General features: G+C 35.4%; 1 protein-coding gene across 34 annotated transcripts in view; it reads left to right on the plus strand.

Annotated features, from left to right (window-relative positions):
- MRTFB (myocardin related transcription factor B) overlaps positions 1–13,355 on the plus strand; it is a 205,928-nt gene that overhangs the window by 87,050 nt on the left and 105,523 nt on the right. For 5 of the 34 annotated variants that reach the window (XM_074028269.1, XM_045381744.3, XM_074028270.1 and 2 more), the window contains one exon: positions 392–4,339. The exons of the other annotated variants lie outside the window; for them this stretch is intronic. In XM_074028269.1, the coding sequence (XP_073884370.1) occupies positions 392–423 (32 nt within the window). In that variant the 3' untranslated portion in view covers positions 424–4,339. Of the gene's footprint in view, positions 1–391; positions 4,340–13,355 lie in introns of those variants that run through there. 34 annotated transcript variants of the gene reach the window in all.

Raw genomic sequence — 13,355 nt, forward strand, 5'->3', positions numbered from 1 at the left:
AAAGCATGGAAGATAACTTCCATCTCAGCTAACCAGTGGAATTTTCCTTAGATACAAATTAGTGGTGTTGCTGTTTAATACAGACCTCACAGCTGTATTAGTAAACATACTTGCCAGCTCTCTCAATTAGTCAGACTTTCCTGCCCTATTTAAAGAGAGTAATTGACTTATTTGTTATTCTCAAAAATAATGTGTCTAATTTAGAATATGTAGTTTCTATTGATGGTTTTTAAGGGTTGGCAGGTATGTGTTAACATTTTTATGATAGCATCGAACTGTCAGTTAAAAGACAATTTTCAGCTCTTTTTAAAGCCCAAATTCATATTTTTATGGTATTTGTGTTGTTGTTTCCATTAAGATAATGCTAATCATTGGGTGTCTATTTCACCAGTTAAATTTTTGATATATGGCCTCTGCGTTTAATGAAGACATAACAAGAAAAGCAAAAAGTCTGATTCACAGCTTGCCTTTGGTTCTCATAGTCTAAGTTTAAAAACTGACAAGTGTTACAGTTGGTCAGCACTCTCTGCCGATTTGCGATTCGTAGCTACAAAATAGAAGACCCTCTTTGACAGAAGCCTTGATCCTGACATAGCAGTTAAGAAGAATGTTACTTGGACTGCTTGATCAAACCACTGTCACATATTATAGGAAGGAAAAGTTTGCTGTATCAGAATACTCTGCTCTCCCAAAGTATTAAAAAATTGATATTTCAAGAATGGAAATGATACTTTTTAAAATTATTGTTCACAAACATTTATTGAATGATCATTGTGACTCTTACTCTAAAATAATTCTTAGATTTTTAAGCCTCTATACAATGTTGAAAGTTTATGATATAGTATATTCTCATAAACTTGTTACACAAAGATCTTTAAAAGACTTTTCCCTGACTGTATACAGAAAAATAATTGGAGATGATTCTTGTGGATAACTGAAAAGAAGAACCTAGTTTTAAAGAAGGAGGGCTATAGAGTTAAGCCTAGCAAGAGCCTGCTCTGTTGCACTAAATGTGTGGTGGCAGGCGCCTCAAAGCCATAGTCGGAATAATCTTACATATGCCTCCTAGATTGTTGGGAAGATTGAATAAAATAAAGCATCTAAAGTGTCTAGCACATACATGGCACATCTTAGGCCCTCAGTACATGTTATAATTAACCCAGCCTTGCATGCCTGATGTGAGAATACTATGATGGAGGCACCAACTTTGGAGCCAACCTAAGCCTAGATCTTAGCTATACCATTACTAGCTATGTGAATTTGGACCAATTAGTTACCTTCCCTTTGCCTCAGTGTCCTTATCTGCAAACTGGGGATCACACTAGTATTTGTTTCATAAGATTGCTATGAGGATTAGATCAAGTGATCTAAACCAAGTATTGAGAATAGTACAGGCACATAATTAGCACTTTATTTATTAGTATGTATATTTTGAGAATGCAGTATTGTTAACCCTTGGACAATGTAGGGGTTGGGGCACCAAGCCCCCGTGCAGTAAAAAATCCATGTATAACTTTTGGCTCCCTCAAAACCTATCTAATGATAGCCTGCTGTTGACTGGCAGTCTTCCTTATAACATAAACAGTTGATTAACACATATCATGTATGTTATATGCATTATGTACTGTATTCTTACAATAAAGTAAGCTGGAGACAAGAAAATGTTATTAAGAAAAGTCATAAGGAGCTGGGTCAGTGGCTCCCCGCTATAGTGCCAGCTACTCAGGAAGATCCCTTGAGCCTGGAGTTCAAGACCAGCCTGGACAATATATAGCAAGACCTCATCATAAGAAATAAAGGAAATTATGAGGAAGATATTTCTACAGTATTTTACTGTATTTATCAATACTGGAAGTTTACACAGTCTGTTTGTAAAATGAATCATCTGTCTGAAATGGTGGGCAACCGCAGCTGCAGACCTCAATCTATGGTACATATCAAGCAATTCAACTTTTTCTTCTAATGTCATGACATTTTTCTGCTTCTTGGGAGCACCTCCAGAATCACTAGTGGCACTTCGTAGGAGTCTCATTATGCAAAGTTTAAGGTACTGCACTAAACATGATGAAAAATATGTGAGAACCTTAAGAGATTACTTTTTACTTCAATGCACCGTTTCCTGGAGAGACAACTGCTCACGCAGAGATCGTGAGCCTCACTTGGTGTTCTCAGCGGTACTCGCAGCTCTTGAGCTTCACCATGATAGCAACAGGAGGTGACTGCAAAATTGTCACAGTAGTACAATATCCACTACAGTTGATTTATGTTCATTTACATTGCTCAACTGTAAATGGTTCCTCGTATGGTCTATATGTGTATGTAAGTTTTGGTAAATTTTAACTTTTTATAATAGATTTGTGTATATTTTATGGTAGTAAATGACAAAATAGACTAGTTTCCACATATAGTTTATACATTCACAACATACCTAACTTTTTCTTAATTCCTTCGATATTTCTAGGCTGTGTGGTTCATCTGAACTTTTTCAAATTTTCACACATCTCCAAAAATTTTTGCAACATATTTATTGAAAAAAATCCAAATATATATGGACCCATGAAGTTCAAAGTCATGTTGTTCAAGGGTCAACTGTGTTTTAATTCATACTAAGTCAGTGTAGTTTTTCAGAATTTTCACCATGATGTTTTATAACTTAGCATTTCTTTCTGTCGTCCCAGTGACTTTTGCTCCCATTTTCTGCAAGTATTTTTTTTTTAAAAAAAGGCAAAATGACATTCAGTTTCTTAATGTCTCACCGTGTACCTTCATAACATTTGAAGAGCAGCTTATCTGATGAGTGCTGAGAGGGCAAAGGCAGTGGGCACTGATTTCCCATGAAGTTCGTCTCTTGTTGGTACTGCCAGTTCCCACAATCCTAGCATTCTCTAGGCATCAGTCAGTGTCTGCAAAAAAGGATTTTCAAATATTAAAGCATGTGAAAAGACAAACAGGCCAAAACTCAGAGCTCTCTAGGGACTATGACCTCCAAAACAGACTCCATTCTGACATTTTCACAGGCTACTTGAAGGAATTCCAGCAGGGTTGTTCCATTTGGTAAACTCCTAAACAAACCCTCTGTCATCGAGGACTGATTTATAGAATTTTCTCCTTATGTACTTGTTCTGAAGAGATTAAGATAGTAGATATGGTTGCTGAGACTCTTTTAAAAGGCATTTGATATATATGATAAGTACTATACAGAAGACTTTTGGTATTTTGAAGTAATAAAACAGTTATTTTTAATGTTTAAAGAGATTTTGTGTTCTGAGTTGTCTTCTAAATTCTTTTTCTTTTTGATTCCAGGAAATCTATGTCATAATCACATCTCTAAATTAAGTTTTTTTCATTATAAACCCAATCATTTAACAAAGAAATTGAATAAACTTAGAAATTATCTTTGTATAAACAAATATGTTAAAATATGTTTATGCATATATATAAATATATACATATGATATACATATGTCATATGTTTTACAGTGACCTTTAGAATATGTGAAACAGAAACAGTTCCGGTGTTGTAGAATGTTCTTCTGTGAAATCTTGGTGTAATGGCAGCTGTTTAGATGATGCTCTAAGGTCACTAGAGGGGGTGGATCTATAAGTTGTTTTTCAATTAATCTGGATCCTCTTAAAATATTTTACTGTGTATTTTTATGCATTTCTTTTTTAAAAAAGAAGAATATAATGCTAAAAATAAATGAGAAGGGCAGAACCCAAGAGATTTGGAGCCTGGAGAACTTAAGGAAATGGGTAATTAGGATTTATTTGGCTTGTAGTTAGCCCTAACTGCTAACAGCCTCATGGTGGTCTCATCTGAAGTCTGTGAGTGGCATGTATGAAATTCCAGGGTGAACAGCATTCCACATTGGGAGGACCAGGTTTGTTGGGGAATTTTGTATGGTTTGTTTCCTTCTTTGTGTGTTTCTTTTTAATCCTTTAAATGAATTCTTTAATTGAATTAACAGAGTTTTAACTGCTAAATAAAAGTCCTATACAATCAAAAATTTCTTAAGATTTGATATCTGATTCTGTTGTAGGAATGTAATATATTTTGGGAAAGAGTTTAAAAATGGGACACAGGCAAGTAAATTGATTTATGATGCTCTCAACCAAGCTTCACAAAATTAGTACTAAAAATAAAATTCATGTTATCATATTCTAATAACCTGTCATTAACCTAGCATATTTTAGATCTCCTTAGTGGAAAGACATGAAAGTGAAATAATAAATTGCTTAATTGGTCAAAATTAGTTATTGAGTTATTGACTGTACTAGAGAATTGTGTGGCTCTTGATTGATGTTTAAAATATAAATAAAATCTGCTAAAAAAAATAAACGTGTGTGTTACTGTTTCTCTCAAGCCAAGAATAACAGCGATATTCAACTAGACATGATCTTAATATGAAAAAGTATTACTTTTCTAATATGTTTTCTAACAACTTTTTTATTTCTCTATATTTGTTAGTCTCTTCATCTTTTTCAAAGAAATGGAATTTGGTTAAATAGCAATTTGCGGATGAACCAATGAAACCTCTGGTTGCATACTTTTGTACTTGTTTGTGCATAGAAATCGTGTAGCTGTTTGATGGATTGCTCAGTGCTTTCTGAACCCTCAAGAGAAGGAAAATGCTTGTACCTTCAGAAAGTTGAAGATTTTATTTGAATACCCAAATATTATAATTTGAAGGATTTTCTAGATAATGGAATTTAAACTCAATCATAACAAGTTAGGACTAAAAATTTTTCATTTGAAGAAATTCAAGAACTTAGTCTTAAATTATAACTGTCAGAGTCCAGTGGTGTTTGAAAATACTTTGGTTTTTGTTTTTAACTATTACAATGAAACTATTTAAAATGAATTCTCTCATGAAAAAATATATATTTCTTAAATGACCCCAAATGTTTCATGTACCTTTGAGGGTTATATAAATGTCAATTAGGTTCAGTTGATTAATAAAGTTGTTCAAATCTTCTATACCTTTATTGATTTTCTTTTTACTTGTTCTACCAATTAGAGAGGAATGTTGAAAACTCCAGCCACCAACATGTATTATTTCTAAGTGTCATGTGCTTACAACTACATGAAATATATTTTTCTCACACTTTTACCTTTAACCCATCTGTATCTTTATATTTAAAGTGAGTTTCTGGTCGGAAATTGTGGCTTATGCCTGTAATTTCAACACTTCGGGAGGCCAAGGTGAGAAGATCATTTGAACCCAGGAGTTCAAGATCAGCCTGGGCCATAAAGCTAGGCCCTGTCTCTACAAAAAATTTTTAAAATTAGCCAAGCATGATGACACATGCCTGTAGTTCCTGCTACTTGGAGGGGCTAAGGTGGGAGGATCGCTTGAACCCAGGAGTTTGAGGCTGCAGTGAACTAGGATAACACTACTGCACTCTAGCCTGGTGACAGAGTGAGACCTCATCTCCATTTTTGAAAGATTTTTTAAATATTAAGGATAAGCTTGCTGTTAAAGTAGAAATGAAAAAAGAAATTTTAAAAATTAGTGGGTTTCTTATAGATAGCATAGAGCCGAATCTTTTTAAAATCTAGTCTGACAATCTCTTACAATTTTAATTGCAATATTTAGATCATTTACATTTAAGGTAATTATTGGTATATGTGGTGTAATAGTTATCTATTGCTTTGTAATAAATTACTTTAAACCATAACAGCCAAACACAGTATGCATTTATTCTCTCACAGCTTCTGTGGGTCAGGAATTCAGGCATGTCTTAGCTGAGTACCTCTGCCTCAGAGTCTCTCAGGAGTCTGTAATCAGAGTGTCAGCCAAGGCCAGAGTTTCATTTGAAGGTTCAATTAGGGAAGGGTTCATGTCCAAGCTTACTTAACATTGCTCTTAGCAAGATTCCGTTCCTTTGGGACTGTTGGACTCAGAGCCTGAGTTCCTTGCTGACCATTGGCTGGAGGCCATCCTCAGTTCCTTGCCACCTGGGTCTCTCCAACATGACAGCTTTCTTTATGAAAGCCAGTAAGAGAGAAGTCTTCTGGCAGGACAGAGTGGTAATCTTTTGTAACATTCCTTAAACTTAACCATGTTCGATTGATTAGAAGCAAATTACTCAAAGGGAGAGGATTATACAAGGCCATAAAAACTAGGAGGCAGGGATCCCTGGGACTACCCTAAAGGCTGCCCATCACAATTGAGTTCAAATCCATCATCCATCATCTTGCTCTCTCTCTATATATATATATATTTGTCTTAAGTGTTCTCTCTCACTTCTTCTTGTCTTGCCTTGTTTAATTTTTTTCCCATTTTACTTTATTTTTATTTTACAGTGCCTTATTAGATATACCTCTTTTTTTCAAGTACTCCCTGATCTTTTAAAATGCATATCTAATATGCAGCTAATCCCACCCAATAAAAGTTTATTTTCGTTTTACCTCTAGAAGTTTTATTTTGTTCTTTTTTGTACTGTCCATGTTTCTCCATGTTATATTTATGTTTTCTTTTAAATACTTGTATATAGTTATAGTAGCTGTTAATAGTTTCATTTATTTTTGTCCTTCTGGGTCTGTTTTTATTGATGAATTTTTCTCCTATTTAAGAGTTGCATTTTGCTGCTTCCTGGTGTAAGTAGTATAGTAATTTTTCATTGGATATAACTTTGTGAATGTTGCATTACTGAGTGTCTGGAATTTGTTTTTGTTGTCTTCAGTTAAAGAAAGTTGGGCTTTGGTTTGGTAGGCAGCTAAGTTACTTTTGGATAACCTTCAAGGCCTTTCTTAAATTTTTTTAGGAAAGATGTAGGGTAGCATTCGTGGCAGGGAGACCCCCTTTAAAGGTATCTCTGCTGCATGCCCTGCTAAGTGCCCCAGGGAGGACATTTCAGTCAAGCCGGTTGGAGCTCAAACATTTCCCGACCTTGTATAACCACTCTGGGAATTATTTAGCTTATAGTCCCTGGCCATTTCTTGCCCAAACTCGTGAAATTTTGCTCTGTGTACAGCTTAGCACTCAGCAAAGATTCCAGGGCACCATTAGGCAGGTTTCTGGAACTCTTTTTCAGCATAGATCCTGTTTTTCACAAATCTTCCCTGAAACTTCAGCTGCATTAGCCTGCTTAAGCTCTCCTCTCATCTCTGTCTCCTCAGTTCAGCAAGCCTAACAAGCTCCTCTGTGATTCCTTCCTCCTCTCACCCACAGTCTAGAAATTGCCTCCAGGCAGAAAGTTAGGGCAGTTATGGGCTCATCTCATTTGTTTCCCTTCTCTCAGGGGCCACAGCCCCGCATTACCTGTTTCCCAATGCGTGAAAGCAATTGTTTCATGTATTTTGCCCAGTTATCTAGTTTCCTATGGCAGGAAGTTAAGTCCAATGATTGTTATTCCATCATGGCTGGAAAACAAGAGTCTGGAATTGGGATTTTCACATAGGCCCTTTGCTTTTCCTGTGACACATGCTTCCTCTCAGTACATATGGATGAACGTTCTGACTAGGATTACAGTAGCAATATCAGTTTATTTTTGGACCCACCCAAACGCTCAGACCTTACTGGAAGTACCAAGTTGCTCTGCTTTTTGATCAGTGGATGAATGAAACCAAATTGTTGGTTAAAGACCAAGGCTAATAGTTATGGCTGGTTCTCATGGCAAGTAGCTTTTCACTTTTGCTGTTGATGCAGAATGGTCAGCGAGACTGTCAGAGAAGATACCATGCTAGGGCCTCTGGGATTGCTTGGAGATAATGGCATGGTCATTCCTTTGGTTCAAGAAGTCATCTCTTTTTTTAAATTTGAAGCCTCAAGGAGGAAAGGTTTCACTGATTGGCAGAATCCATTCTTCATTAATAAATAATTGATTGTATATTATTTTCTCTTATAGAAATATTGAAATTTTAAAATATTCTCTTTTCCTCAATATTTGAATTTGATTCAACTTGGCAAAAGATTCAGCCTTTAAAAGAGACAACTAAAGACTATTTTCCTTCTCACATGTATATTAAATGGGAACTTTCTGGTCAGGATAATCTCGGTTATAATAAGAAAAAAAACAAGGTCCAGCTAACCATCCTTTTCACACCCTCCCGTCATGCGTTCCTCCTATCAACCACTCCCCACTCCCCCATGCGAAGGAAAAGGTCTTGGAATGAAATATATCAAATTATTTTGGAAATTTACATACATATAAACTATTCCCATCTCTTTCTATAGTTGGCATTTTTCATAATGTGCACATAGTACTTTTATATCAAGGTAAAAATCTTTTTTAAACAAATGTCATATAATAGGGACTATCAGAGTGATTGACAGTGAGTTGGTAGCTCATGATTATATCATGATATTGGGAGGATTCTACTTAGAGCTGACTAATCGTCAAGTCGAATCTTCACAACATGTCATAGGTTCTCATTAACACCAGAGCTTTAAAGAAGAATTTAGGTTGATAAAGAGTTTTGAGTGGTAGGATAGAAATAAGATAGAATATCACTGAGATTATCTGATAACACCACTCAAAAGTATACATCAGCATAATCATGGAAACATAATCTGATCAAAATCTCTGTGGTCTGGCTCCCCAAAGTTCGTAATCCCTACTTTTTAGCCTTGGGCCTAGTGGTTTAAGGTTCCCATCTTGGTTCACAGGGCCACCCCTTACTGCCCACATGAGCTGTGGTGTGCCTGTCTCACAGTGGCTGAGAAGCCAGCATGGGAGTTAGGAGACAGGGAACAGATGGGAATCTCTAGTAGTGGGCTTGGTGAGGGAGGCTTCCATGTCAAAACTGGCCACAGAGATGGAGAATAACTGATTTACAGCAGATAGATGCAGCTCCAACAAGGAACTATTGAGTTTGTTTCTCAGGTTCATTTGGTCCAAGTGACCTGCTGATACTACAGATACTGATACTACAGATAGAAGCCAAATAAATGAGATGTCACTGAATAAATGAAACATGAAAAGACTGTGTTTTTGAAAATTAGAATTGTCAATGTATACTTACACTTTGTACTTTAGAATATATCATATTCTATTTTTATCAAATGACTTATATATACAGTTTCATTTTATTGGCCCAAATGTTTGAAAATTAATTATTTGAATTAATGTATTAATTAGTTTTAATGTGTTGTTGCAGAATGTTTTCCAATAGAATTTTTATTTTTAAGCTATACAGTTTTTATAAGGGACAGTTCCCCCACTTTTGCTTTGTTAAGGACTATAATCATGTAAATTAAATACCTAACACTGCTATTTTGACTTTCTTAGTTACCATGTGTCTTCTCACAAAAACAAACCATTTCTTTTCTCATTCCTTTTGGTAATGTAACCAATCAACACATATTTTTATAGATCCACCTACAAACAAGGCACTGTGTTAGATTTTTCCATGTGTTTCTGCATATTTCCACATTCTTCTTTCTTGCCTACACGGTAGGCCTAGAACTGATTGGTAAATAGTGAGTTAAACTATTAAATTCTGCCAGTAGTGAGAGGATGTCTTCCCTGACTAGGCAAAGGTATTTTACCTTTGAAGTAGATTTTAATTGTTTCCATTTTATAAAACCTATAAATTGAGGGTCAGAGAAATGAAATAATGCAGAACACCCAGCTAGCTAATGAGGAATAAAGTTTTAAAGTATATGGTTGGTTCTAAAGCTACCTCTAATGGTTATAAATAGTGCTATTACAATAGAAAAAAAAATAACTTTCATTTGAAAGGTAGTTAATTAAAGATATGTTTAAGATTATTAAAATGCTTTTATTTTTTATATAATGAATATGGCTATAAAAGGTATAAGTGTAATCATATGCAAAGCTAAAAAGAGGTGATTTTACTTGAGCAAATTGTTTTATTTTAAAAGCCTGTTGAAGGTTAAGACATTCTATAGTCAACCATCTACCTTGTTGAACTTGCCTAGATTCCCTTTCATTTAAGTTTATTCATATATAATAGGTGCTATATAAATTTTATTCATGTGGAGAGCTGGGCACGGTGGCTGACGCCTGTGATCGCAGCCACTTGGGAGTCTCAGCCAGGAGGATCACTTGAGGCTAGGAGTTCAAGATAGCTAGGGCAACTTAGCAAGACCCTGTCTCATAAAAATAAAAAGAAAAAAAGAAAGAAACTAAGGTGTTGTGACATATGCCTGTGGTCCCAGGTACTTAGGAGGCTGAGGAGGGAGAATTGCTTGAGCCCAGGAATTGGTGAGCCATGATCACACCACTGCGCTCAAGCCTGAGCAACAGAGTGAGACCTCACTAGGAGTTTTCATGTGGCTATTCATACAAAGAAAGAAAAACTCAGTGTTCTCAAGTTGTATTCTACTTTATACTTTTCTCAGAAAATGTTGCCATGCTAGGAAGAATTACTTTACAACCAAGGACCTTGGTAGTCTAGAACACAGTGCTGTAGTCAATTTTGTGTGTTTTCATTCTAGCTCAGTACTTTTGAAGGTACTCAGCTAAATGAATGAAGAAATTTTAAAAATTTCTCTAGTGGAAGATGTCCAAATAATTTTTTTTTACCTTTTAAACAAATGTGCTTTCACATTTGCCAGTAAAATTGAAAGCCTGAAAATAGATTATTATGGGAATTTATATCATTTTTAAAACTAAAATGAAAATCTCCCTTTACTAGTTCTATAAGTCAGTTGTATCTTTTCTGTGGAAAAATACAAATGGACATTTCCCCCTTCTAATTTCCTAAAGTAGGGTAGCAGTCTTTTTTACATGATCTTTTTAACCCCTGGAGTTAGAACAATTTATTAACTTTATTTAAGAATCATTTACAAATAAGTTACAGGTATGCCCAAATATGTCATTATGCATCTTTAAGAATAAATACATTCTTCTGTAAACCACAATATAGTTATCAGCCTCAAAAAGTTTAACATTGGCATAGTAATATTATTTAATACACAGCCCATATTCACATATCCCCACTTTCCCCAAAAAATGGCCTTTATTGCTTTTTCAAGTATCACTCATTGCATTTAGTTGTCATATGCCTTATTTAGCATTGCAGAGTTCCTCACCTTTAACAAATTTTTTTCATGACTTGGCATTTTTGAAGACTCTAGGCCAGTTATTTTGCAGAATGACCCCAATTTGAATTTGTCTGATCAGTCCTAGTGATCAGTTCATGCTAAATATTGTTGGTGATAACACTAAATAGGTGCTGCATCCTCATGGAATCACATCAGAAGATACATGACAGTTTTGTCTCATTATTGGTGAGATTAAGTTTGATCACTAGGTTAAGGTGGCATTACCCTGTTCCTACTATTTCTGTTATGTAAATGTACTGTTTCCATTTGTAATTAATAAGTAATGTGTGGGATAATAATACCTTGAGACTATGAGACTATTCTGTTTCCCAACCTCCTTTCATTTGTGTTTCAAATGATGATTATTTCCTAAATAAATCATTATAAAGGTACTTGCAAAAGTATGATGTTTTAATTCTGACATTAGTTCTCTATTTATTCACTAGCATTATTCTGAGGGGAAAAAAAGCTTTCTTTTCAAAGGGAAGTATCACTATGGGCTTACAGATATGTTATTTTTTTTTAATTGGAAAGAGTCTATCCATTATGGTCAGCATTTTTGATGCATAAATTGTCCCAAATTTGGCCACTGTGACCCCTTTCATGGTGGCTTTTGTGTCCTTTTGGCCCATCCCCCTTAATTTTTTAGTACTCTCCTACCTTCTGGCACAAGGTATTTCAGAATTCATCTTATGCTTTCGTTGGCTCCGTCTTGGAATTAGCCGTTGCTCTAAGAATTTCTGGTTCCTTTTAGTGAGGAATAATATTTAGAAACCAAGATCTGAGAAATAGACATGTTTTTTGTTAGTTGGGTGTCATTGCTTCTATTCTGTTTTAGTAGGTAATGCCAGGACTGGTTTTTGTTTTGTTTTGTTTTGTTTTGTTTTGTTTTGTTTGTTTTGTTTTTTAATCATGAGTTCAGGCCATGGTTTTAGTAGGCAATGCTAGGATTTTTTTTTTTTTTTTTTTAAATCGTGAGTTCAGGCCAAGAATAGCCATGCCATCATGAAGTAGGTGAACAAAACCAGAGGACTTACATTTCCAGATATGAAGACCTGTTATAACGTATAGTACTTTAGACAGACAGTCTGACCAATGGAGCAGAATGGAGAGTGAGAAATAGACAATATTCAGTCACCTGGTTCATTACAAAAGTAACACATTTGTGCAATGGGGAAAGGATGGTCTTTAAATAAATGGTTCTAGATTAGTTGAATATCCTGTGGAAAGAAATTCATCTGGATTGAACTGATACACAAAAAATTCCAACTATAAAAGATAAGATAGTAAAGTTTTCACTACACAATCTTGAAGTGGGCAAAAAATTTAAAATAGGACACAAATAGCACTACCCATAAAAGAAGAAACCTGATAGATTGCATTATATTTACATTAAGCACTCTTGTGTACCAAAAGACATCACTGAGAGAGAAAATCAACCCACCCAGTAAGAAGGGGTAAATCTCAATACGTATATTGAACAGAAGACTCTTCTTTAGAATAGAGAAGGACTTCTACAAGCCAGTGTCATCAGCGGACAAGAGCTTTGACAGATATAGATACTTCACAAAAGAGGATATCCAAATGATGCACATATATATGGGTAAAAATGTGTATTCATTAGTACCTCAAAAATGACTAAAATATGAAAAAGAAAATACCAGATTTGTCAAGGATTTAGAGCAATTGGTGGGTACATAAACTGGTATAACCATTTTAGAAACATGGTAAGTATAATTCTACCCTGGGTGTCAGATTTACACTGCTAGATTTAGTCAACAGAAATGCATATATATGTTCATCAAAAGATGATGTTTTGGTCAGGCGTGGTGGCTCATGCCTCTAATCCCAGTGCTTTGAGAGGCCAAGGCGGGAGGATCACCTAAGCCCAGAAGTTCAAGACCAGCCTGAGCAACATAGGGGGACCCCCATCTCTACAAAAAAAAAAAAAATATATATATATATATAATTTAGATAATTTTTTAATAGCCAGGCATGGTGACACATGCCTGTGGTCCCAGCCATTCAGGAGGCTGATGCTGGAGAATCACTTGAGCCTGTGATGTCGAGGCTGTAGTGAGCCGTGATCACATCACTGTTCTCCAGTCTGGGCAACAGAGCAAGACCTTGTTTCCCCCTCTTTCCCCAAAAAAATGATTTTTTTTTTTAATTAGATGACATTACCGTGTTTTGTAGGTACTGTCAGCAATTCTATATGGTTCATTCTAGGTTGTTCATAGCAACACTATTTGTTGTAGAGAAAGATTGTAAACTACCCAAATGCTCATCTGCAGTAGCATGGTTAAATGAATTGTAATACTTCACACGGTGGAGTATAGC

This window comes from Macaca fascicularis, chromosome 20, assembly GCF_037993035.2.
Source record: "Macaca fascicularis isolate 582-1 chromosome 20, T2T-MFA8v1.1".
Taxonomy (NCBI): Eukaryota; Metazoa; Chordata; class Mammalia; order Primates; family Cercopithecidae; genus Macaca; species Macaca fascicularis.